The following is a 27,327-nucleotide window of genomic DNA, read 5'->3' as shown; positions in this document are numbered from 1 at the left end:
AAAAAAGAGAGCAGACGTGAGTCCTCTTCTGCTTTTTTCCCCCATTAATGTGAGATTAAGTGCATTGATTTAGTACACCTTTGCACCACAAAGCACAAGTGTGTGCGATTCATTCCGGTTTTGTCAAACCAAGGAAGTGACACAGCTGCTAAGGTCAGCAGGATACAGAGACGGAGGGAGAGAGTGGGTCGTTGTCATGGATCCCGGGTAAACAATAGGGCGAAGAGGAGCCACTGCAAAGCTGAGACCCTTGAGGAAAAAGAAAAATCCCCTCGCTAATGAACAATGCACCTTTCAGTAATGACACTGGATGGATTCACACCTGACAGCCGACACCCAAAACTCACCCGGTGCTCTTGCTCCATCCAGCCCAGAGTCTTTGTGGGTAAACTGCACAAATCACACCGCATGCTCACCCACCGCTGACAGCCCCCTTCTCTGCTTCTCACCCTCCATTACTTTCATAACAGCATTTATTATCATCTACATGACAATCTATGTGGGGCTCTACAGCGAGGCTCAGGGGTGACAGGGGTTAGTGCTGAAGGGAAGCAGTGCATGCTGGGATTGCGGCCTGCTGAGAGAGTGGCATTCTGGGAGGCGGTGTCCTGCGGGCAGGGCCTCTGGGGGATGCAGTATGGTTAATAGGCCTTTCATGGCCAGCCCACAAAGCCTTTTGTCCCTGGGCTAATTCATCCTGCCCAGCATGGAGAGATGGAGGGGGGGAGAACATGGAGGGGTTTTTGAGGCGATGGGAGTCCCCCCCTTTTTCTACTCTCTCTCTCTTCTCTACCTTGTAGTGCAGGGTGGCGCTAGTGTGAAGGAACCGCATACAAACAGAGCCTTGCTCAGTAGCAACAACAGCAAAACATTGGCAGGACCTGCAAAGTCCTGGCAAACTGCAGCACAACACTGGAAAACACCCACGATTAATGACTCCTTGAAGACATCCTGGACCTGAAACATCCTGCTGGGATTTGTGATTATTTATTTATTTATTTATTTATTTTTGGGCATCCAATAAAAGTTTAACACACAGCATCTCCAAATGAGACAAACCGGGTGTGCACACATACATACTCTCACCTGGACAAGAACAACAGGTGTCATGAAATACCACAGGCTGTCAGACAGTGAAGGCCTGCAGGGATGCGGCAACCCCTCAGGTACATCATGGTGGGAGTTCCTGCATTCAGAGAGGCAAGGCTTCCCACCAGCAGACCCCTCTATCAAACCCTGTGATCTGGGAATACCCAGTTATTAATGAACTGGACAGGAATGGTTCCCCTCGTTTCAAAGTGTGCTGACTGAAGTGAAGAAGAGAATTCCAGAGTGAGCACAGGGGGGGGTTCGAGCTGTGATCACTGTAGTATGAGAGTGAGTGTGTGTGTGTGTGAGTGCTGCACAGACCTGACTACACTTGTCCCGTCCACAACAACACAACAACAGCACAGCACTTACACAGCTGCACTGGAGGGCCTACAGGCCTCAATGGACGGGGGTCAATACAAACCCTGTGGGGACCGAGGCATAGCAAATCAGGGGGAACAGAGCAGGAGGAGGGGGAGGGGGCGCACTTTCCTCCTAAAGAACACCAAAGTTTAAAGAAAACTTCATTTTTAAAAAATATTTTCTATTCACAGTTATCTCCATCTGCATTTTAAAAACACCCCTACACATTTTACTTTTAAGCACAATCTCTGCAAAGTCCTCATACGCTGTGCATACGCTCTGTAGGGGCAAACGGCGGTGCAGTACCTACCCAGCTCTGGGAGTTTGGGAGCCAGTCCCTATTGTTCAGATCCCTCCTCCTGCTTGGGAAGTGGGAGGACCCGAAAAGGCGTCGCAAAAGGGAGAATTGTTTGAGAGCTCAGTCATCCAAAAACGGCCTTTCAATGTGAGAACTTGGGGGAGCCGAAGAAAATGTCGGTGGCATCGCAGTAAATTACTAAAGCAGCAAAGGCTTTAGAGGGAAAAGAGAAGCGAAAACTGTTGTGTTTTTTTTTCCTTGGGGGACTTAAACGCAGGAGAGACGCGAAGAGAAGATCGCCTGGTTAAAACGAGGTGCGAGCGCCGAGCAGTGCAGTTTTGGTAAGTTTGACCGCTTCGTGCGCTCCGTGTTTTTTACGCTGTTGTTACAGTTTTATACATGAACGTATCGGCTATGTTGCGTGTTTTCCGACTCTTGTGGGCACTTCACCGGCTCATCCGTGACTCTGTTTCAGAGAAATGTGCGACTCTTGGTGTTTGATCACTAGTTCGTTCATGCTGGCGTCTCTGCTTCGATAGCCGCATTTGTTTTGCTTTTTTCCTCCGCTTTCTCCAGCCTTATGATCCACAAAAACTCTGCTACAAAGTTCCCGTGACACAGACGTGCATTATTGGGACGCACCTCGAGGTCAGATTTTGGATTTGAAGTTGCTTTTTATATAAAAAAGGAAAAAATTGACTTTGGTTTCGGACTTAGCCTGCGCCCTGATTGGTCTCGCGTCCGTATTTTCCCCCAAAGTTTTCCCCCACTTTTCTGGCGACTATTTCACCACGATGCGTGTTTATGAAGAGCTACGGACCTCTCGTAACACGTCGCGGAGATTCACGGCTGTGTGTTTAGGTATACTTGCGTTTTTCTTTGGGAAAACGTGTCTACGTTTTGCAGGCCGCAGCCTATAGTCGCTCCCATAGGGTAACAGGAGACAGACATGGTGAGCTCTGCCAGATTTACCCCATATCATCAACATCACCCTCATGCTCAGCATCGTTGTGGTGAGGTATAGAAAAGCGGGTGAGCAGTGACCTCCGATGAGTAGATTTGTAAGGAAGTAGAAAGAACGAGAGCCAATTCTCAGAGTTCTTATAAATAATTAATTTCTTTTTTTACGGTGCTGCTTAGCCATCTTTAAAAATCCTGCCCCTTCCCTCCCCCTGAAGTTTATGTAGTGCTATCAAAGTTGTTGGATCTTAACATAACAGTTTGGTTACGTTTACGCATTAGACCGCAATCTTCTATTTTTTTCCCACAACCCTCCTCCAAGTGCTCAAAAAAAGCCCCGACCAGATTGTATGTTTCTGCTGTCATCAACAAACCCAAACACTGCTACTTGAGTGGAGTCCCACTCACTCCCTCTCACCCCCAAACCAAAGTCCTGGTGTCAGACTAACCTCATTAAAGCCTCCAGTAAACTGGCACCTCTGTTGGTGAGAAACCCTGCATCCTGCCTCGCTGTCAGGAGAGTCTCCCCTGATGCCTTCCCCTCATCCAGGTCTGATTTAATGACTAAATGTTCGTCTTGATCCCCCCACCCGAGTTTTGAGCGCTGGCCAAAGGCTGCATCACCGTGAAGGCTCCCAGGGTGGAGGGAAAGGAGGTAAGGGGTGGAGAGGAGGCGGATGGAGGCCTGCAGAAACAGCCGCAGGGGCTCGAGTTTCCAACCCCAGGTGTCGTTTTGTTATTTGGATTAGTCTACATTTAGCCTCCACTGCCTTGCATGGAGGACGGCTTCGCGATTCAGTGACAGACATGGCATCAGACAAGAGGGCCCGATTGTTCCCGCTGAATCAATGTCACTTGGATTAAAAGTCGAAACGAATGGCCTGGCCTCCTCCAATTAGGCGCACAGCTTCTGGGCGAATTAATTGGTCTCAGTAAAAAAGGAGCCTCTTGTTTGGTAGCAGGGTTTGTTGTTTTTGTTGATCATCTCTGGCAGGCGGGTGGATCAAAGCTGAACTAAATGATTCCTGTCTGATTATCTGCCTGTTTCTCACAGGGCTTTGGCCCCTTTGATTGCTGATGTGGGGAATGGGGGGGGGGGACAATTATGGGAGTTGCTAATCAATCTTGTGCAATACTAAGCAAAAATATTGGAGCTGCTGCTACTGTGGGCAGAAACTATCATTTTCAAACAGTTTATTTCCCCATAAAAGTTTAAATACCATCATACCATTATTGACTTGTGAACACGAACCACGTGTTAAAGATGGGAAAACACATTTTTGAGCAAACATTTCAGATATTTCTCACAGAAATACGAAATAAGTTCTTAGAAATAAGTCTTCTGATACCAAACTACATTTTCAAAAGTTTTTGGTTATGTTTCTCAAGGCGGTGCCATTTCTCGTTTGTAGATGGTTCGTAAATGAAGACTAACATGCTTTCATACAGTAAAGCAGACTCAATGTATTATGCTGCACCACAGGCATGTTTCAAGCCTCTATAATATGTGTATTACACTGTAATTAATGTTAAAAAAACCATACAATGTTCCTATTAAGTTGCTTTTCTTCTTCTTCTTTTTTTTTTTTACATTTTTAGGACTGCGAATGAAGACTATATGGACAGGAAGCTTGCTTTATTGTCTTTCGGTTACAGTTTCATGTGGCTGTTACCGGCAGAACCTTCTTTTTCTTCAGTGAAATTAAATTTCATTGATCTTGGTTACCTGCCAGACAGACAGTTTTCCCCTATTTTGCCTGTTGCTGGATAGTTTTCATCCATCCTATAGGAGCTGAGCTTTCGTATGTGTTATAGCCTGTGAGGAAAAGTTACTGTGTGGATTTGGGTCTGCCGCCAACAGAAATAGAGTTTCTCACTCGTATCTTAGCTTTGCTTCCAAATTGACTTTGCCATGTTGAGGTATGATGTAAGATATGAAGGCAAAGAGGACAGGCTTTAACTAACCCCTCATGCAGCCGGGAGTGTTTTCACATCTGGGTTTAAATCAAAGTCTGCAGACATAAATGGATTTTAAAGATGCATTTCAAGATTGCGAATAGCCAGCAGATCCATAAGGACCGCTGTGCGCTCGCGCTCGGGTTTTGGGAGCCAAAAGTTTCTCACTGTGGTTCTGAAAAGCACCCATTGTTGTAGTGGGTGTAACATCCGTGTTAATTGACAAAGGTGAAGAAGAAAAAGCTCCATCCTGGGGGCACGCTTTCATCTCTGACAGCAGGTACGCTCATGCAGTCATAACAGCCTGCAGAGAGAATCTGTAGGCCTTTGCTTGCTTGTGTGTGTGTGTGTGTGTGTGTGTGTGTGTGTGTGTGGTAGCTACCCTCCCATCAAGATCATCTCCTTGCACTGGAATGTATTACTTGTCACCTGCGTGGTGGTTTTGAGATTAGTGCATTAGAAAAAGGGTTACTAAAGACTTGAGAGAGAGAGAAGTGTGACTAGTTTACTTGATAATTTCAGCAGATGTTTTTCTGGGTTAATGTACTTTTCATAAACGAGCGAGGAACACACTCATTGCCAAATAAGGCTGCCTCATTTTCCACTGCCAGACATTATTGGCCTGTTGACATACGGTGCATTAGTCCTCCCGCACTGACAGATTGGAAGCTTGGACTTGAGCCTCGTTCCCTCAGGAGGGTTTCTGTGTCCAGTCAGACATCAGATAACCAAAGAGGGACACCTGGACTGGCAGGTGGCCGGGGTCTAGGCACCTCCCCTGGGGCTGCATACCTCTGTTCTCTTGATCCTGTCAGCCAGGACCACAGAGTGAGAGGGAGAGAGGAATGTGAGGAGGGAGGTGGGCAAAAAAAAGAAAAGGGGGGAACTAGAAAGTTTTGACAGTGTTGGAGATGCTAATTTGGCTGTGATCAAGCAGATTATTGAAGAAGGAATGAAGATAAATTAGATGCAATGAAAGAAAGGGAAAAAGTCTGTTGAACAAGAGATGGTTGTTCAGCTTTTTCCATTACAGAAGCCCGCTTTTAGGCTACGTTTGCAAAACCATATCTGCACGTCTGTGTTCAGTTTATACACATATATGTATATTAAAAACAGCCAGTGTCTTAACAGCTTTATAGAGATTATCCAAAGCCTTTAAACTAGTTGAGTTGATCTGCTTAAAGTAAAAGTTCTTGATTGGATAATGAAGTTACCCAGGGCGTACTCTCATTCTCGCTCTCTTACACAAACACACACACACAAATGCACATTGAGAGTGCGGTATGAGTGTTGTTAGATCATTAATCAACTCCAGACTCTGGTAAGAAAGCTGTGTGTGTGTGCAGACAAATAGTCCTGTGTGTGCAAAGCAGATATTTGGACAAAGATTAGGGGGGTGTTATTACGAGCCAAAAGCAACCCAGACGCTCTAATAGATCATTCACACACATGCTTAAGATTGCATTCTGACTGGAACCGCTCGGTTTAAGCCTCGCAGTCACGTTCCTGCTCTTTCTGCTCTCTTTCATGCACTCAGTTGGAAAAGTTTCCTCCCTTTCGTTGGTTTCCTTAAGTTTCTCACCTTTTGCGTGCGGGCTCGCTGAGTGTGGCGCGCTGAGCCTGCACGCACGCTGGAATAATAAGTGCGTTGTATTCTTTTCTCCAGCTTGTGTTATAGATCAATAAAAGCGGCAACAACAAAAAAAAAAAGCTGGAATCTGGGTTGTATCCCAGAGCTACAACCAATAATCAGATTTAAAGTGTTGCCCCAGAGAGCAAGAACTCATCATCGAAGAATGTCAGACTGGCAGGAGAAGACATGATTCAACAGAATAAATCACTGGGCACCAGATTAGTGAGGTATTGGGCCCCTGAGGTTATCAGTGCTGGAATTTTCCATCGACAGCGCGGCTCTGTCTGCTGTCCAAATTGTATCTGTATGAGGTTTTTATTTTATGCAGGATAATGCACATCCGTGGCCTTGAGTGACAGGACAAATGGTAGCTCTGCTTTACTGCGTCTCACAAATCCTGCTCCTGAAACTGAGAGCTCTCTTTGAAAAGAGCCTCCTCCAGCTGTTTCCCTTCCCAAGAATGTCTTTGAGATGCAGCAGCTTTCACTCGATAACCATGAGCTAGGCTGTCAGGCGCTATTGCACCATCTCAAACTCAGTTGACGCAGCCGAACCCATCGCCTTCTCTTCACGTTCCTGCCTCTTATCCATTTCCCAATTCATCCTCATGTCTGTTTTTTCCTATAACCTTCTCATTTGGCCTGCTCCTTCTAACTTTACAGTCTTTCTCCATTCCCTCATCTCTCTTTCTGTCACCCCCCCACCTTATCTCAATTTCCTAATGCCTCCTCGTATCTGTTTTTCATATAATATTTCACCCGCTCTGCTTTTCTCTTCCTTCCTTCATCTCCCACTGAGAGTTGTAGGGCCAGTCCCCCCCCCTCCCGGTTCCTGCTGAATAATGGGGAGAAATTGTTCTTGATTTATAATTGGTTCCATTCACTCTGATGCATGAGCTGCCAAAAGAGTTGGGGGGCCCCCTTTAACCCACCCCGTATCCCTCCTCTCTCCCTCCCCTCTCTCCCAGCGCCGCAGGAACACACAAAGAGCAGGCTGCATATACGTACAGCTATGAAAGTCTATATTGGCATGCGTGAATGCCGCGGCGTGCGTGCGTTTTATTTCTCGGGCTTGGGATAAGTGGTAGCCTGTTTTTTAGCGTGTTGACATTTGGTGTTGGAAAAACTTCCTGAGGTCTGCATATTTATGTGCCTCTGTGAGTATACTTTTACCATGTAATAGGAGTTTGTGTGATTGCTTGCTTATGTGTCACTGAGTGTGTGTGCTTCTTGTGCAAGGAGAGAATGGTTGTGGGTAAATGAAATATGTAACTGCATGCACGCGCGTGTGTGTTTGTGCGATGAGTACTGTGAAATCCTGGGTATTATCCTTTTTTCTATCGGTCCTCCTTTCCTTCTTGGCATCCTTCTATTCTTTTTAAAAAAAAATTATTTCTATCATCCTTTTTTATATCCATCCTTCTGTCCTTGTATCCTGCCGTCTATCTTTCTAACATTTTTGCTATGCTTCTATTTGCTTTTGTATCCTTAATTCTATCATCTGTTTCTATCCATCTTTCTGTTCTTCTAGCTTTCTATCTTAATCATTCTCCATATCCTTATTCCATAACAATAATGGATACTATTCCTTATTAATATGGAGTAAGAATATGGAATGGTCTCAGTGTCCTTCTTCCTGTTCTTCTGTACATCTTTCTCTATTCTTTTGTCTTCCTAACCCTGGTATTCTATCTTTTCTACTCCTTTCTTCCTCGCTCCCATCCTTCCAGGTCTAACTAACTCCCCAGGAAGCCTCTATGATCCAGCCCTGTTCCCATGGCCTTGGTGGGCACGCTGGCATCCCACACCAGGCAGAAGAATGTGGGTGGATGTGCTCACCATGGCACCATAATTAGCTCTCCGTGGTTAATTCGGCTTCGTTATCTAAATTATGCAAATGCTTCAGTGCCTAATTGATTAGAACGCCCCCTCCTCTACATGGCAGGCCTGTCCAGATCCCTCTCGTTAATCCCCGAGACGCACTGTAGCTCGTTAGTGTCGGTTTGGGGAGGGGGTGAAGGAGGGCTTGGACGGGCGTATAGCTCGTTAATACTTTGTGAAGCGTGCGTGTGTGTTTGAGAGAGCGTATTATGAAGGAGGAGGGGGTAGGTTCTCAACCTCGTTAGGGATGCTTTTGATGTGTAATTTTTGTGGCATGAGAACGAGTGATGTTTTGAGTGGAGGATTTGAGCTGGCCCCCTCTCCACCTGTTGGGCAGCATTTTTATGCCAAAGGGGACTCCATAATGTCCTCTTGTCTGCGGGGGAGTGGAAAGAGAGGTGGGAATCGATTTTTAGACTTAGACTCTGCCAAGTTTTGGTGTTGAGTTGGCAGAAGGGAAAACAACGGAGGTTGTCCGCTTCAGTTTTTGCATTATCTGCATTATAGTAGAGATGGGCAACATCCAGAGGTACACGCATTAATACTAAAGTAACTAACACAAAACCGCATGTATTTCTGCCCAGTTCTATTCAGATTATATGTACATATTTGAGTTTTGACGTTTTGGGTGACCAAAAAAAAAATCCATGTGCAGAGTTAGTGCGGAAACAGCTAAGTGAATAATCTGCAAAACTAGCTGGTTTAACGCTGGCATCTCCAGTGTCAGCATGTGCTCCCTCTCTCCCTTTTATTATTGCAGAAAATGAAGTAAAAATATTTTTGCTTTCAAACTGCGAGTTCGACAAAACAAGACTTTTGATTCTGTCTTTTTGGGGGTTTAGGAAACTATAAATGACTTTCTAAAGTTGGTTAATCGGGTTAGTCAATAATCCATGTAGCTTTTGGGTGAAAATCTTTAGGTGTTGGACTCTAGGTTTAACAGAACAAGGAAGTCATTGACCAGCAGCTAACATGTGACGCCTGTCTCAGTGTTTTCTTGAGAATTTGTTGGAATAAAAATCCCCTTCTCATCTTTTATGTAGTTGCCCTGTGTGATGGTCTAATGGTAAACCGGATGTGGTTGTGTTGGACCATGCGCGTCCTCCTCCTTTACTCAGCACCAAAACCCCGGCCAGGCTAAGAGGCCAGCCAACAGATTGACAGAATGAGGAGAAAATATGTTGAGACATTCAGCGACGCTCTCACACACGCTCCCTCGAACACAGCCGCTCATTGATGAGGCTCTGCTCTCTCCTCCTGCTCGCCTGCCAGTTGACATCCTCTCTATTAATTTGAGTCGCTGTTCAGCTTTCTCAGTCAACCTCTCCACCCACCCACCTACCCCTGCATCCATAAAACCCCCTTCACCCAGCTCACATCAGTCTTTAAAGGCACCGAACTCTCTCTCCTCCTCTCTGCCTCCACAAACTCTCCACACACCACTACAGAAACCTCTTGGTCATTGAGCACCCCCCCCACCCCACCCTCCCTCTTCTCTTTGGTCATTGAGCAGGGCCCATCAGCTCTTCCCCGGACCCTTCAGAGTAGCGTCTCCCCTTCTCCAGGGGTCTGCGGGGTCTTTGTCTGTGCACCGGCTCACTGCTTTACAATGACTCTCCACTCTATTAAGGTGCGTTCTGCCTGTTAGCGTCGCCAGGGGCAACCGGCCTCCCGCATGACAGCTATGCGGCGTGGCATTGTGGGCTGCGGGCCCGAGCGGGGCAGTTGAACCCCCGGCACTCCTAACACTTGACACCGCATGTGTTTATCTAAAGGGGGGGCTTTGTGGTGTTTGGAGAACCTTAAGGGAGGATAGGGTGGGGTGGAGGGGAGCGCACGGGTTGTAAAAAGACGTAAAAACTGGGGGAGGAGGAGGGAGCGCAAGAGGGGACTTTGGGGAGGTGATAAATATTCAACAGCTCAGCTCCTCACGAGAAGTTACTACCCTGATACCCCTTCACTGCCTCCTCTCTCTCCTGTTCGTCTTCTCCGTGCTAGAAAGCAGATGGAATGTGAGAGCTCGGGGAGGAGGCTCCAGTCGGGTTTTATCCAATTAGCAGGGTTGTCAAAATGAATTTATCCACAGAGGCAGGGGCACAATGGGACCGGCAGTGGCCCAGGAGAACGGGGGCCCCGGTGTCTTTACTTAGCACGCTCACAATGAACTTCTGTCAAGTGTCTCTGCCCCACAACGGCATATGAGACACCGGCATACCTACAGCTCGTGATGCATGCCTGCACACCACCGCCACAACCTCTCACTGCCTGCTGTTTGTGCTTTCTCCTCGCCCTCTCCAAACAGGTGTTGGAGTAAGAACCCGCACAGAGTAGCTTCTTCTTCTGGTTTCAGAGTATGCAAAATGGGCCAACATCCGTTTTAATTCAAGTGACGCTTATTTAGGTATCCGAGGGCGAACACGTGACTCTGAGCAGACATCCGTGTGCTTGCCAATTTTTCGTGACCTTGCAGATGCTGCACAACAAGGACACAAAGAATGGATGCCTATTCAAGGCGGACACCATGAGGACACAAAAATGGTATATTGCTAGTTTGGCTGTCCACAGCTATCTGTGTCCAGTAACCAATGGTGTTGGTCCACCGCATGGTAACTCTACTGGAGGGATGGAATGTAATTCTTCCAAAACATATTCCCTCATTTGTGATATGATGAAAGCACTTTGTAAAAGGTTGGCCATCATACAATTACATTCATAATTTTTCATATGTTTCTGCCCCTGAGGACACTCCCACCTGGATAGAAATGTTTAATCGTACTATTAAGGTGATCACTCCTTAGTCCTGAAGGCAAGTTATTAAGTGTTCACAGCAAATTGCAAGTCAAGACACCTTTAAGATCTCCCTGAGATGACCATTAAAATACCACAGCAGTCGAAGATAATCCCTTAAAAACTCCTCCCATGAAAATGAACTTTTTAATCACGATAAACCAAGATGAGTTTAAAGGGTTTGAACAGAACTGTCTGGAAAGGATTTTTTGTGCAATACATGGATATGTGCCATTAAAACATTTTCTCTATTGACACCTTTATAGATGTAATAAGCATCAAAGTCTTTTTTTTTTCTCCCTAAATTTCAAAGGGAACATGAAGGCACTGAGGGAGGGTAGGAAAATCTAAACCTGCTGAAACCACAAGAATGGATCTGATAGAAGAAATCCTGCAGAAACTCTGTTTAATATGGATCTGTAGCAGTGTATATGCACAATTATGCTTATAAAAAGTTGATTTTTCACATTTTATTTAATGCATATGTTGCATGGAGGCCCACCTGTTGCAGGGGTAGGTTGAAAATCTTTCAATAATGTCAGCAAGTTTAGACTTTTTTTATTTCAATACTTAAATGAACAAAATCCTTAATTGAACTAAAAAATAGCTATATTACCCAAAAGATAAATATTAAAACAGCTACCCAAAATCTAAAAATCACAGCGCTGTCATCGTTTGCTGTCTCTTTTACTGGTCTACATCAAAACTGTAGCGAGTCGAGTTTCAGGTCCTTACTGTGACTACAGAAATGGTTCCACTCTAGTCATACTTGTTCAGTGGGACTGGCAGATTTGAACAGTTCACAGAGTTCCCTCTCTTGCACTGTCACTAAAGTATGTCTCATATACCGCAAAGCTGTTCGCACAATGTGTTTGCCATGCGGCGTCGTTCCTCATGGTAGGGCTGTAACAAAACAGTCACAGGCATATGTGCGCACAAACAGACACACCAGTGCACATGCACACTGCTTTTAATTTAGGGGAGCTGTCTGTGTGTGTGTGCTCTGTTTTTTATCAGTGTCGCTGATGCGTGGGAGGCTCCTCTTTCCCTCTCTGGCTTCTCTGGGAAGGAGTGATGGAAAAAGTTGGACATGGATGTCAGGGCAACTCTTCATCTTGACGCAGGGTATCCGCTAAGCAAACACAGGACCCAGCTCGCTAATGAATCAGACCAACAGACACACTCAGAGAAGCAGGGCTCTTTTTTTAAGGGAGTGATATTGTACGAGGTGCCTTTGCAACAAAGCTCTGTCCTTCGTCTGATTGCTAGTGCTTTTATTTTGAAAAGAATGAGAAATCGGACATGTGGGAGGGCTACGCGCTGAGGTAGCGTGTCCCGCTGTGCGTGTAGTTGGTTTATGGTTAGTGACTCTTACAGTCGGGACAGGTGCTCCACAGAGATGTAGGTGTTTTTTATGGGCAGCTGTACTGAGTTGTGTCCATATAGTGACCAGCCACAGAAGCCACAGGCCTTCAGCTCTGCTCCCTCCTGGTCCCCACAGTAGCGTGCTGTTTGTTTACAGAGTGAGCCCGCTACTGATGAGCCACTTTGTGTGGACGAGTGATTAAATGAAACTGTACATGTATGTAGGGCTGACACTAAGGGTTATCCTCATTCTTGAGGGCTTGTCACAATGAGAGATAAACAGAAGGTCTACACATGTGTGAATCTAGAGAAATCAGTGATTGGAGTTTTTGTCTAACAGGGTATTAATACAAATTTTGCATCAGTGCTAATAGCATTATGTAGAGTTACCACTCAAATCCAGTTCCCTTTTGCTTTTGCGGGGGTTGTAGCATCTTAAAATCCAACACCCAGCAGGAAGCATACAAAAACAACTGGAACACTGGAGCGTTTAGCAGCTTTAAAAAAAGAGAAAAAAGTTCTGTTTCTTGGTGTAACAGCTCGATGACTAATCATTACTGCGCCACGCTGTCTTTTCCACGCAGAGCGCTGCTTTGTTGCTGTTGATGGCACGAGAATTAGTCATCTGAAATTGTTTACACATTCATAATGTGCAATTAAAACGGAGCAGAGAGTGATGTGTGGCCTTGTGGAGCTGTTGCAGCTGCTTTTCCATCACCCTACCGCTCTGCTCGTTTTCATGTGCCAGGCAGCCAAACTTATATATATATATATATATATATATATATATATATATATATATATATATATATATATATATATATATATATATATATATATATATATATATATATATATATATATATATATATCTTTTTTTTCTTCACTGCTACCATTAGATGATGAAGGTGCACTGTAAAAGTTTCCATTCTCTTACTGTCCTGCCTTGGGACCCTTCTCTGTGTGTGAGCGCGTTGGTGTGCAGGCAGGCTTCAGTAATCATCCCCTTTGCCTTATTAAGCTCAGAACAAAAATGCATGTTCAAAGTTGCGTGCCGCTTCCACTTCTGCAGGTTCCTCACGGGACCGTTGTATGTTCGAGGACATGCGTGCATGTGAGGGAGAGAGCGAGTGAGTGGGGAGAAAGGGGAGATTTAGTTTTGCAGGACCACCCTCCTCATCCTGACGGGAAGTTGTTAGTTTAACCTGACAGGAAAGAATTTGGGAAACTTGGCAGCAAGGGGAGAGAGAGAAAAGCTCCCCTCTTTCTATATTAACCGTTAATAGACTAACCATTACCAGCAACTTCTCTATTTGTATTTTAAGTATCCATCTTATCCTCACTCCTTACTTCTAGGATATATATACATTTCCACCCTGTGCCTCCCTCCCTTCTACTACCTCTCATTAGTTGCTCTTTGTCCAAACTCTTGAAAGCAGCCTGTGTGTTTTAGTCTTCTCCTCTATCTTCTTCCCTCTCTTCATACCGCTCTACCTGTATCGGTTACACCTGAGCAGGAAGGTGGAGGGGTCGGGTTACGGCACGCAGAATGAGGGCGCCCCTTTGATGAGCGTGGGCTGGATGGGTGCGGGCGCAGCGGGAGGGGATGGGGTCAACGGTGAGATGGGGGCTGACAGAAAAGAAAGACTTTATTTGTGTCTGGAGTTTTTCTGCTGAGCGCGCCGCCTCGCCTGGCTTGTGTTTCGTTAGCGGCCGCCTGTTCGTGCACGTGTGTATACAAGTAAAATTCAATCAGAGGGAGCTGCGCGCTGTTTAGATGGAGGATGCGTGTCTCGGTGCAGTTCTGCCTGTTTGCTTCAGTCAGGTTTGACTGAAACAAACTGACTAAAGCCTGTTTTGCTCAGAGTCTGTACGTGACCTTTCTAACCACCTCCTGTTGTTGTGTGTTTCAGGGGGTAGTGTATGGAAGATGTCTGGAAAGCAAGACTGGACTCCGTGGATGAAAAAGAGAAGGGCTCCAGTGTTGTGCGCTCTTGGCGCAGTACTGCTGTGCTGCCTGCAGAGCGGCGCTTCACTCACCGGTGAGTAAACAACATTAGCTTGTGAAGTACTGGACCCCACTCTCACTGTAATCCCAGTGCCTATTTCCTCTCTCTGTGTATTAACAGTAAGCAACGTAATAATGAAAATGTTTCCTTTTTCCATCCATCTGTCTTCATGCCCTCAGTCACAATTTGCTGTGGCAGTTTTCTACCTCACTCTACCCTCAGTTACTGAGTGCCTTTACACACCTGATGCACAGTAAGTCCTTGCCAGGGACAAAATATTCTGGCTGAGGCACAGCGAGTGAGATGTTATGTGTCTGGCAGCAGGTACAGCAGTTTATTTGAAAGAAATTGGAAGGCGGGAATAGTGTGCATGAGCTGTTCTTGCCACTAAAAATAATGCAAGTATTGTATGTGGAGCCACGGCGATTAGCTCATTCACTGATTCAAGCAAAATTTGCAACCAAAGAAGCCAAACATTTGTCTGGGAATTTGCTGCTTTTCTTGGTCTGTTGTAGGAAACTTTGCTTTGGATTTCCAACTAATCAAGAAAAGAAATGATGGCAAACATACATATCAGTTCCCCGACGTGTAAATATCTTTTATACGCATGCTCACATGAAGAGTTTCTAATTTGCATCTGAATCCTTGTTGTTAATCGTTTCCTCAGACGAGGTGCCGGCGTTCAACGAAGAGCCCACATCCGTGGTGCAGAAGCTGGGAGGCAGCGTCACCCTGCATTGCAGTGCCCGTCCCGCCTCCGCCAACATCAGCTGGCGCCTCAACGGCCATGAGCTGGTAGACGGAGATTTGGGTGTAGTGCTGAGGCCCAGCAGCCTGTTCATCCCAGTTCTCTCCAATCAGACTCTTGGCAGATACCAGTGTGTGGCCAGCACCAGCGCCGGAGCCCTAGCCAGTGTGCCTGCTAACGTCACTGCTGCCAGTGAGTAGCCACCCACACAAAGCTGTGACAAATAAACACAAACAAAGGGGCCCCTTTTTGGTTTGTCAGAATATCCAAAGAACGCGTTGGACTTTTTTTCTTTCTCTCTCTCTAAGTAGAACAAAAGCAGTGAAGGGGCGGCATTTGTTTGCTTTAAACCTTTACCAGTACATCACTGTAAACCTCGTACTTTTCCACTACTTGTGGTTTTGGGGAGAAAAAAAATATAAACCTACTGCAGTTTTGGTCCTTCCAGTGAGAATCTGTTGCACATCAGTAATAAGTGGATTAACTCTGCACAGTCAGGCAGTTTTTCTTCTGTGTACTCAGACAAAAAACAGCTGCGTCAATTTAATAGTGTTAAAATAAATGATTCCCCATGCTGACGTTTTTAGTGCTTTGCTAGTGTACGGTGTTGTATTTGATATCCATTGTGGGACTGAAAAGGGGGCCTGAAACTGTGAAACCTGAGCTGGAGGAATGAAGGGGACCCAGGGGCCAGTCTGAGCAAGTGGGGGGGGAGGAAAGGGGACCAGCAGGACTTAGCTTGGAGGCCCCCCTACCTTCATTGGCCCTTTGCTTTCCCCACAACACCACATTCCTCACTGCAGTGCCCGACAGCAGGACTCGCCAGAAGTTATGGCCCCGTAATTGTGCTGAGGGCTGAGTGGAGATAAGAGTGGACAGAGGATATAGGTATACGCCCCAGCAGAGCACACCATTAGCTAGGGGGGTGGGGAGGGTGCTTTTACCAGTATTGTTTTACGCGTAGGGATGTGATGTATGCGGCTGCAGAAACTGGGAGCTGTTTTTAGGCCAGTCGAGACAAGATCCTGACACGAGACGAGACGTGGTGTCACATTCTCTGCCTCCTCGGATCCCTCCACAATCATCTTCACACGCATTTCCCCTCGCACGTTTTTCACTCTTCACCCTGTCACTTTCTCTCAGCTCGCCTCCTTTCATTATCGCCGTCTCCCTCTCTCTCTTTCTCCTCCTCATCCTCCTCTTTTTGTCATCTTCACCTCTCTCGCTCTTATTTTTCTTTGGGTTTTCTCCAGAGGCTGTAGCTACAAAGGCATTAAAAGTTATTGATTGCTCCAATAGTGGATGAATCACACTGGGACAACCACATGTGGAGCCAGTCTGTTCGCCCCGCCTTCCCAAAAAAGCCTCTTTAATTTAATAACTGCTTCTCCTCGGCCACCCCCAAACCGCCTAAGGAACTGCTCCGTGGGGAGTGTGTACGTGCTTGCCTTTCCTTGTGAGCCCTCTTAGTTGTACGCACATGTTTTTTTTGTGATCAGGATACGTTGACTCCAGACCCTCCACACTATCCGACTCCGAAAAATCTGCGTCTTCTTGGCATCACTTAAAAGCTCCCCCGCTTGAATTCTTGTGCAGACAATCACCCTCCTCCTTTTTTTTTTTTTTTTTTTTGCCGTAGAAACATGTATCTGCACAACGTGAACGCACAACACGTTGCTATAACGTGTTATAATTCAGAGACGTGCGCGCGGGACTCCTGTTGCTGCTGCACATAAAGATGATGAATGTACTGTCTCTCTCTCGCTCCTTCTCGCCCTGCCAAGCAGCCGTGGTGCGGGAGGTCTGCTTCACTTTATGAATGCCATCAATCCTCCATCCATGCAGGATGCACTCACAAGAAACATCACATGCGCGCGCTCGCGTGCACACCTGAGAGGCACCCGTGAGGGGATTTTTCTTTTTCCTGTGAAGAATGCGGGGCAGTAGAGTTGTGAGAGGGGGCGTTAAAAGGTGTATATGAAGGAATTTGGGAGAAACAGCCAAGAGAAGGAGGAGGAAGGTGGAGTGGGGAGATATGAGGTGGGGGAAGGGGTGTCTGTAAAAACAGCACCTGATTGATTTTGCAAATGGAGCGCCACACGGCCTATCCTTGAGGTTTTTTCCCCTTCAACACACCCCGCTAAGCTTGACATGTCCTGGCTGGGATTCTCATCTTTCAGAATAAGAGCTGACACAGGCATAGGGTTGTGTTGTGTGTTTGTTGTTAATGTGTGCGTGCGTGTTAGACAATCTCCCCCATTACGCCTATTAAAGCTCCCCCAGGCGCCTGCAGAGGGGGCAGATCCAGCGTGCGTGGTGGATAAATCGACTGCCCGCAGTGAATGTGTTTGTTCAGTGCTTTTAGTAAATCACTTTAAAGCCCCTATCAATAGATACTGTTAACTAAACTTTGCTTATTGAATTAATAATAATAATAATGGATACTTTATTGATCCCCATGGGGAAATTACTTGTTTTTCTCTGCATTTGACCCATTCACTCAGTGAAGCAGTGGGCAGCCCACTAAGCAGGCGCCCGGGGAGCAGTGTGTAGGGACGGTACCTTGCTCAGGGGTACCTCAGGGTAGCCGTTAAGTGGATTCGAACCGCCGACCTTCCGATCATGGGGCGAGCACTTTACCTACTGAGCTATCCCTGCCCCCTTTTAGAGACGTGCGTGCGGGACTCCTGTTGCTGCTGCACAGAGGTGTACAAAGACTCATCAGCTGACTGTGTGTGCATACGGGCAGCTCGGTGTGCCGGGTCCAAGAAAAACACCCCAGTTATAGCAGCTCTGGAAAGAATGGAGAGGCTGTGTTTGTTAAGAATAAATCAACAAAGGCTGGCAGACGTTTAATTACGTTCCTGGAGAAGTTTTATTTATCTTTCATTTCACTGTTGGACGCCTTAATGACAAATTTCTTTGGGTGTTATTTTCCCCTCCTGTGCTGTTCTCTTTGCTCCTGTTTCTTCTCTCTGTCTCATGTTAGGTTCTCTCTGCTTCAAATCTATAAAATGGCAATGAAACCCTATAGGATGGCGCTTTCTCCCCTTTGACCCCTCCCCCCAATGCCAGGCCTCCAGGCCGCTCAGGCAGGGGGCTTAGAAGGTCAGGGGGCCAGATAAGTGTCTATGCTGTGCAGACCGTGTGTCTGTGGGACACAGTCACAGCACATGGCCCCGGTAATCCCCACTCCCACCATTTCCCACAGAATCTGACCCGGCTCCAGTCCCCCGGTATAATGTTTGACAAGATTAATGTGGCCTACTCAAATGTTACTGACACCAGAAAAATTAGCTTGAAGTGCTTTCCTAAAATTCCTGCGAATTTCAGCGGATCACGTAAAGACGAGCAGTGGGAAAGAAGTGGAGGTAGAAGTTTTTTTTCCAAAAAGAGGGAACATTAGAGAAGCTGTGGGAATGTGGTTACAACACAGCAAAGTCGGACTGACATGAGAGACACCCAACATGGGAACAGCACAGTTATTATTGCTCTGAATATTGCGGTTTTGTACATCTGAAGCCGAGGAATGACTGTCTACATGTGCAGTTAGACGTGATTTACACTGCATATTAAGATGATGAAAGAAGGGTGAAATGTGTTGTAGCTATGAGACGGCGCTGACTTTTCTCCTCATGTCTTTGTTGTTTTTTAGAGCTGCGGGACTTTGAGCCCGATGACCAGCAGGAGATCGAAGTGGATGAAGGCAACACGGCTGTTATTGAATGTCACCTCCCCGAAAGCCAGCCCAAGGCTCAGGTTCGCTACAGCGTCAAACAGGAGTGGCTGGAAACATCCAAAGGTAACCAGCTGCTTTAATCCCTCAAGATCTTTTATAGCATTCACTCTCTCTCCTTAATTCCCATACTATCTTCGTAATTTACCGGAATGCTATAATCCTGCTATCTGACCCATCGTAAAACCACCGATAAGGGCATTATCTGGAGAATGTTGAAACATGGGAATGCAGTTGTTTATTTTTCAAACTATTTACTTCTAAGTTGCCTGGAAGAGAAGAAAAGCTCCAGTGGTTTGTAGCTGGTATGCTGATGATGCCTGGGAGCTGTAGGTACTGATATCTACCTTATCTGTGAGGAAATGAATACCACGTTGAAGAGCATTCACTTGGGTCAGACTCGACAGTGCCACTCTGTGGCTTCAGCTGGAAGTGCAGCTATGTATTGGAATGGCACACAGGGCTCATATTACCCACGCTGTTTCACAACATGGACTCGGTTTTTCTGTGGTTCCTCTTTGTCTCTGTGGTATTTCTGATTATTTTCTCTGCTTTTCTTCTGCACCCCTCTCACTCAGACTTATGTTTTTGTTTGGTCCTGCAGGGAACTACCTCATCATGCCATCAGGGAACCTGCAGATAGCCAATGCCACACGTGATGATGAGGGACCCTACAAGTGTGCTGCCTACAACCCCGTCACTCAGGAGGTTAAAACGTCCACCTCTGCTGATCGTCTGCGCATACGCCGTGAGTCACTATTGCTCATTCAGCATGGCATTCTGGTCTTGCGGGGACGCATTTTACTCGTAGGTGCTCACACGCACAATGCCTCGATTCTTTCAGGCTCCACATCAGAAGCGGCTCGGATCATTTACCCGCCGGCACCCCGCTCCATCATGGTGACTAAAGGCCAGCGGCTGGTGCTGGAGTGTGTGGCCAGTGGCATCCCAACTCCCCAGGTCACGTGGGCAAAGGACGGGCAGGACCTGCGTCTCCACAACAACACGCGTTTCCTGCTTAGCAACCTGCTTATCGATGCAGTCGGCGAGGGAGACTCGGGCACTTACGCTTGCGGGGCAGACAACGGCATCGGCTCGGCCAGCTCTGCCGTGGTGCTCTATGACGTCCAAGTGTTTGGTGAGTAAAATGAAGTGTTTTTTGTTTGACTCTACAAGGTACTTTTGTTTTGTTTTAAGTTTTTTCCGTGTCATGGATTTAATAATTACATCGACTCCTGTTTGGCGGACTGGCAAGACGGGGTCTGTATGTACAGAGTGTGTGAGAGAGGAGCAGTGTGGGCGGTGTTTTGCAACACAGAGTTGGTGGAGACAGAGCTCTCTATTCTGCACCAGGACTTGATTGAGTGTGTCTAGGTTATGGATGACTGTTTTTACAGTGATTTTCTGTGTGTGTGTGCGTGCGTGCATGTTTGTGTATGAATGTATTGTGGGCTCGTCTCTCTGCAGCTGGCTCTAATTAAAGCCAGAGTGCTGCTGTAGCTGTAATGAGCTCTGTCTTTTCCCCCATTCACAAGCAGCCAACCATCAACTAGCTGGCCCAGCCTGGCTCCACACACCCCCTTACACACACACACACACACACACACACACACACACACACACACACACACACACACACACACACACACTACAACTGTGTTTTCAGAATCGATTAAGTCACTTATCAAGCAAGAACACGAACCATGTTGTTTCCAGCTCATAGTATTTCCACTATAGTTAGAACATTTTGGGGTTTGGATGTTTAGCGAGACAAAAATAGTTATATAAAAATGTAAATATTGGAGATTTTTGGCACTTGTAAAGCAATCTTAAGGAATCAGGAGATCAATTAAGTGTTTTGGTGAACGATTGTATTCACCGAAGCGTCGAAGTTTACCTCGATTAGTAGTTTGGTCTACAAATACCAGAAAATAGTCAAATGTTTCCTAGATCCACACAGATGCATATGCACAGAGTTTCAGGTCGGCCTCCTCACCTCTCTCCTTTGTGTGTTTCTTTTCCCTGCAGAGCCTCCTCAGGTGATGGTGGAGCTGCAGCAGCGGGAAGTCGTGTACGGCGACACGGTGCGCTTCATCTGCCAGGCCCGCGGTAAGCCCGCTCCCTCTGTGATGTGGCTCCACAATGCCCAGCCGCTCGCCCAGTCTTCTCGCCACCGCCTCACCTCCCGGGGGCTGCGCATCTCCAAAGTGGGCCCCCGGGATGACGGGCTGTACCAGTGCATGGCTGAGAACGGGGTGGGCAGCTCACAGGCCTCCGCTCGCCTCATCACCGTATCAACCGGTGAGTGGGTTCAGTTTGGTAATTTGTTGATGATTTTCTTTTATTTCACAGATGTTAGATGTCATCCTTCTTGTTTCGTTACAGGGACTTTATCCCGAGGGAGGCTGCCTTCCATTTACCGCCCGCTCAGCCCAGACAAGGTGCTGAGAGAGCAGCCGCCTGTGAGGCCGGGGGTTGCAGGTGCCATGTTGCCTCTAGACTGCTCAGAATTTCCAGGGTACATGCCTGCAGAAGCCCCCATCATCCTCAGTCAGCCACGCACAGGCAAGGCTGACTATTATGAGCTCACCTGGAAGCCGCGGCACGAGCATGGACCTCCTGTACTGGAGTATATGATAAAATACAGAAAGGTACTGCAAGAAGCTCATCGTCTAAACTTTTTAGAGTCACACATGTGTTCTTGTGTTAGTAACTGAGCCTGCTCTGCCTCTCAGGTGGGAGAACTTCTTGCAGACTGGACCTCCACCAGTATCCCGGGCTCTCTCCATAAGCTGACTCTATCCAAGCTGCAGCCGGACAGCTTGTATGAGGTCGAGATGACTGCCAAGAACTGTGCAGGGCTGGGACAACCAGCCATGATGACCTTCAGAACCGGCAAAGGTACAACAACAGCTGTTATCCTACTAGATTCCTTCAGTCTTCGCGCCAGGTGCTTTTTTTTTTCCATGCCGGGTACTTGTGGTCAGTTCACATCAGCGTGCTGCTGCATAATCTGCCTGTAAAAAAATAGTCCCCAAGAAATTCCCTTATTTGTTCCGTTTTGAGTCATGTTTGCTAAACACTGAGGCACTTTAAGGTAATCATTATTTTGACAGCTTTAAACACATCTTAACTTTTGACTTCTCAGACTCAGGGAGTCAGAAAGTGACACCAGTCCTTTCCTTTAAAAATGACTTGGAGTATATTTCTTTAAGATGATGTGGTGCCTTATCTCTTTTGTCCACAGGTCGCAAAAATCTGGGAGTGTCAAATGATCCTCCAAAGACTCCCTCTGTCCCCTCACCAAGCCTCTCTCGTAAGCTCTCAACAGTCCTGTGTATTACTGAGACAAACTCCTCTCTGATTAACAATACTAATAAATCTATTACTTTGATTATGAACAGAGCTAGATACAGTTTCACCTTCTCCTTTCACTAACAAGTCTCACTTTCTCTTGCATTTCTGTTCCCTGAAGGATGAGCTCCCAGTAAGTCCTGAACGTGACCGTTGTTGAACTTTCTCTCACTAGTTTGAGTATATTGTCCCTGTTTGTAGCTTCCATTTGACACTCTTCCTGCTTTTCTTCAGCTCCCGAAGCCCCCGACAAGCCCACGGTCTCCACAGCGACTGAGACGTCGGCGTACGTGACTTGGATTCCTCGCGGTAACCGCGGCTTCCCCATCCAGTCGTTTCGGGTGGAGTACAAGAAGGTGAAGAAGGCAGGAGAGGACTGGGTGACGGCGGTGGAGAACATCCCCCCGTCGCGACTCTCCGTGGAGATCACGGGCCTGGAGAAAGGTCAGCCATCTTCACACCCTCTTTTCAAAACCGTAGCGTTGTTGCTCAAAGCTGTTTACTCTGGCTCGGTGGGGGTGGGGGGAGCAGTAGGACATGTCGTACCATATCATTACAACAATGATGTCCACATAATTACATTCCCATGGTCTGCAAAATTTATCACCATAATGAGTGTTGTTTCAATCATCTCAGTAATTGTTGCCATCAGTCAAAAGCACAGCACAGCATCGCATTTGCTCAAAGAAAACAGACAGTAAAGTGAAAACAAGCCTCATTAATCAGCACAACAATGGGAAAGCGCCACTGGCTGGTTGTAATCCCAGAGATGAACAATGCCCGTTCCTCTCCCTGTAGGTACGTCCTATAAGTTCCGTGTGGTAGCGGTGAACGTGATTGGTTCCAGTCCTCCCAGCGCCCCTTCCAAGGCATACACGGTGGTTGGCGGGAGAACACACGAACGCCCCGTCGATGGACCCTACATTACCTATAATGAGGCCATCAATGAGACCACCATCATTCTCAAATGGACGGTGAGTGTCCAGAAGGAGATTGAGGATTTCAAAAACAAGCTTGCAGTGATTTATAATGTGATTTATTCTCCCCCTCGACAGTACACTCCAGTAAACAACACGCCCATCTACGGTTTCTACATCTACTACCGGCCGACAGACAGCGATAATGACAGCGACTATAAGAAGGATGTGGTGGAAGGGGACAGATACTGGCACTCGATTACGGACCTGCAGCCCGAGACCGCCTACGACATCAAGATGCAGAGCTTCAACGAGAAGGGAGAGAGCGAATTTGGCAATGTCGTCATCCTTGAAACAAAAGGTGAGGTGCTTTGTTGGCGAAAGCTTGTCGCAGTCAGTCGGTCTTGTCTTTTACAAAAGAGTTTCTTTGCTAATAGTTAAATTTTTTCCTCTTTCTCCTTTTTTCTACAGCTCGTCCTAACTCCCAAAAGCCTCTCCCATCAGAGACTCCCAGTGACCCTCGGTATGGACCGCCCGGTGTAGGTGTGCCTCGCCCCGGCGACCTCCCCTACCTCATAGTTGGCGTTGTCCTGGGAGCCTTCGTCTTCATTATTGTCGCCTTCATCCCCTTCTGCCTGTGGCGGGCTTGGGCCAAACAGAGTGAGTGCAATTTGCCGTTCCTCGAGTCTTTACAGGGATTAACGTCTTCCCCGTCCACATCCGTGTAATTCCTGTTTTGTCCTCATTTCAGAGCAAACAACCGACATGTGCTTCCCCGCTGTGGCCGCCCCCATGTCGTCATGTCAGTACACCATGGTTCCTCTTCAGGGACTTGCATTAGTGGGCCACTGCCCGCTGGATACTCACATGACTGCTCCACATGGCGTGTACCCCGCCAACGGAGAATACACACCAAATGGCAAACCTAAGCACTGCCTGCCTGGCCTCCAGCAGGTAAAAAAACAAAACAAAAACAAAACTAGGTTTTATACTATCCACGAGTTTTTGTTTGAATATTTAATGTATGCTCGTCTGTCTGTGCAGGATAGTGTGGATTGTGATATGGAGTGTGACACGCTGCTGCAACAGCCCAATGGACACCTGCCTGTTTACCACTATTCTACCAGGTGTGTTTTCATTATAACACTTATTTACTTTTTAATGTACTGGACTAACACCGTAAAATAATTCTACCAATATGAACTAGTGACATTAAAAAAACCTTTTTGTCCTGATTTGATGAGCAAGAAAACTGAATTTTGACCAACAGGCTCAAGAATTTAAACTGAACACCTGGATAAATGTTGAAGAAATTTGTTGGCTGAACATCCCAAACGTCACAACTGGTATGGACAATAAAAAAAAGTCTAATAAATATGTTTTTCTTGTTTTCTTCAGTGGCCCTGATCATCCTGAGCACTCCTGCTATTCTCCAGATGACTCCACTCTCCAGCTCCTCAACTCCCCACATCAGCTTTTAAACTCACAGGACGCGGGAGGTGATGGCGGCTTCTGTGGTGGAGACAAAACGGAGGACATCGCTCCAAGTATGTGAGGATGTCTCCATTAATATCTGCTCATAATGTTCTTCTTTTATTATCAACCAAACGAGCATCTTTTAAGGATGCCTTTGTTTTGGTGTTGTTGTTGAATCCTCCTGTCATCTTCTCACCATTCCTCTCTCTGTACCGCAGAGCCGGCATCTTTCCCGCTTCTCTCTCTGGAGGACGAAGGGATTTTCACCACATCCTCTTCAGCAGCCACAACGCCCCTCGAGGACGAGGGGATGGCCAGCGTGACAGATGCATGAGAGACTGTTAAATAAACCGTAAACAAAAAGAGAGAAAATATTTATTTTTGTATCACAGATATTTATATATTTATGCTTTTGTACATAAGTGTCTGATTATACTGTATATAAGGTTATTTTCATATTGAAAAGAAAGTGACTTTTTATTCATAGATCTCCTCACGCTATGTCACGGACAAAGGGAGTAGTATGTAGTCTTTTTGTCTGTCTGCATTTGAGACCTTTATTCCTTGTGTGAAGAAGAGTCTGGAGTCTCCAGGGACTTCCTCTCAGTTCAGCACTTCACAACTAAACCCTCCCCACCAATCATGTCTTTCCCAGCCTTCCTCCATCCTTAGTCTGGACCTTTTAGGTACTTAGCTTTAGACAGAAACACAATCGGACCCAGTCTGATGCTGTCACGAGGTGCTGTTTAGCTCTGCGATATCACGTTCTCGGTCATTTCTGTATAGCAGTAACACAAATGTATTATGCATTGTTCGTCATTAACAAACTATTAACAAGTGTATGCAACATAAATCATTGTTTCAGTAGTGTACAAGAGATTATATATTGTATAGTTTATTTATTTTGTTTTGGTATATTTTTTTTAAATCACTGAATGGGAGAGATTCTGGAAAATGTCTTTAACTCAGTCATTGATAAGCTGAACTTTATACTGCAACCATTTCTGTGTTTACTTGTTTGCTGGTTACCAAAAGACTGCCAGGTGAGGCTGCTGCGACAGGTGTGTCAGTATTATTCCTCCCTCACTGGTCGGTACATAAGTGTTAGTCTTTGACAGAGACATCTGCAATCAAAATGAAGGAGATCCTGAATCTACACTCCCTTTTTTTTTCTTTTTAAAGTGTAGCTGTTCTGTGGTTGCACATGCTGGAGCACTATTGCATGTAAATAAATGCTTATGAAATTGAGTCGAGTCGTTTGTGAATCTTGAGCATTAGTTCTTTAAGCTTTTTAAAAGTCTTTCAGAAAATTTCTTTGGAAATTGGCTGCTTTTTTACTCATTTTCAGAGAAATGTTTTTGTTTTGTTTTTTGCTTGTCAAGCCACTTAACACTCATAATGAATCATCCAAACATACAAATGGGTGAACCAGGATTGTCTACACACTTATAATTTTAGCAAAAACTCAATTTGTTCACATTTCTTTAGTTGAATCCGCAACAAACTTCACCGATAACAGTTGACGGGTATAAAAGTTTTTTTTTTCCATTAACAAAATGATTCCCAAAAAGCTGTTGACTGTAAAATGCATTCGCAAGACTCAGCAAGGTGTGCAGTGTTCTTCAAAAAAGTGAGGAAATTAGACAAGTGGAAAACAAGAAGTAACAGACCTAAAAACCTCACAGCAGATAAATATTTGGAAATCATATCCTGAAGAAAGAGGAAGAAATGCACAAAGACCTGATTCCTGACCTGAGAGATACGTCCAGTCCTTTCATCCACGGAGTGTTTGCTGAAGCCTCATCATATTGTGAAGGTGGAAGGGTTCCTGTCATGAAACCATTCTTAAGGAAGGGAAACAGAAAAGGCTGCAGTTTGCCACATTACAGGACTGAAAATTAGTGTCAACAGGTCTGATGAAATGATGAATCCAAATCTAAAACTTTTGGTTTAATTGATCATCACTATGTATAGATCAGAAGAGAGAGTCAGGAGTGAGCGGCGGGAGGCTGTCGTTTGATCTAGAAAAATGTTTCAAATGCTGTCATGGACAAGAGAATAAAAAAAGCACACAGTTTTCCAGTTGGCAGCAAATACAAATGTCTCCTTATAAACTTTATTAATCAATCTTGTATTTACAAATACATACATAATCTAATAATTCTGATATTAAACATTGGTATTTACAAAATAGCTCTTGGAAAAACAATTCTGTACAGCACAACCTGATAAGTTAGTAAATTACATTAGTAGGTAACTGTGCAGAAGGTTTCTCAATGACCCAGGATACACTGAACTCAAGTTCTAAACCTAAAACTGATTTTGTTTTACTACCAGTCGGTTTAACCAACATTTTTACAACAAACTTTAAAGTGCCCCTGTTATGCTTTTAACTTTTTTCTTCATCATTCAATCCATTTCATAATTTGACATGTTTGAAAAATCCACACCAAAGAGAATTAGAAAGGTTTTATGCAAAGGTTTGCTTGCAATGCCTATTAACGTCTCCCTGCAGAACAGGAAGAAGTATGATAAGGACAACTCAACCGTGATGTCCACAGCTGTCCATTCTCTCCCACAGAACACATGACTATTATTATTCCACTTAAAACTTGACACCCATGTAAAAAACTGGAATAATTTTTCCCATCCTTGAGGAAGGACAGAACGAGCAGTGACCTCAACTCAAAGATGGGCGATAACTCTAAAATGTCTCTTATCAGCAAAATACTCCAAATGCTTTACTGTAAGTCTCC

The 27,327-nt window shown here is 45.8% G+C and overlaps 1 protein-coding gene across 1 annotated transcript; it reads left to right on the top strand.

The window, feature by feature from the left end:
* Window positions 1–1,866: 1,866 nt before the first annotated feature.
* boc (BOC cell adhesion associated, oncogene regulated) lies at window positions 1,867–25,779 on the top strand. The gene is made up of 18 exons (XM_085362346.1): window positions 1,867–2,091; window positions 14,245–14,373; window positions 15,008–15,280; window positions 18,744–18,890; window positions 19,429–19,572; window positions 19,669–19,962; window positions 20,853–21,125; window positions 21,210–21,475; window positions 21,560–21,725; window positions 22,072–22,140; window positions 22,413–22,622; window positions 22,977–23,152; window positions 23,234–23,456; window positions 23,567–23,755; window positions 23,847–24,049; window positions 24,140–24,222; window positions 24,494–24,642; window positions 24,790–25,779. The coding sequence occupies exons 2-18, from the start codon at window positions 14,262–14,264 to the stop codon at window positions 24,903–24,905; spliced, it is 3,093 nt and encodes a 1,030-aa protein (XP_085218472.1). The 5' UTR covers window positions 1,867–2,091; window positions 14,245–14,261; the 3' UTR covers window positions 24,906–25,779.
* The last annotated feature ends 1,548 nt before the right edge of the window (window positions 25,780–27,327 follow it).

Source organism: Diplotaxodon limnothrissa, linkage group LG9 (genome assembly GCF_057381915.1).
Source record: "Diplotaxodon limnothrissa isolate DT_005_m linkage group LG9, D_limnothrissa_male_GT1.1, whole genome shotgun sequence".
Taxonomy (NCBI): domain Eukaryota; kingdom Metazoa; phylum Chordata; class Actinopteri; order Cichliformes; family Cichlidae; genus Diplotaxodon; species Diplotaxodon limnothrissa.
The sequence above is the reverse complement of the archived record's forward strand: the minus strand, read 5'-3'. Positions and strand labels throughout refer to the sequence as shown.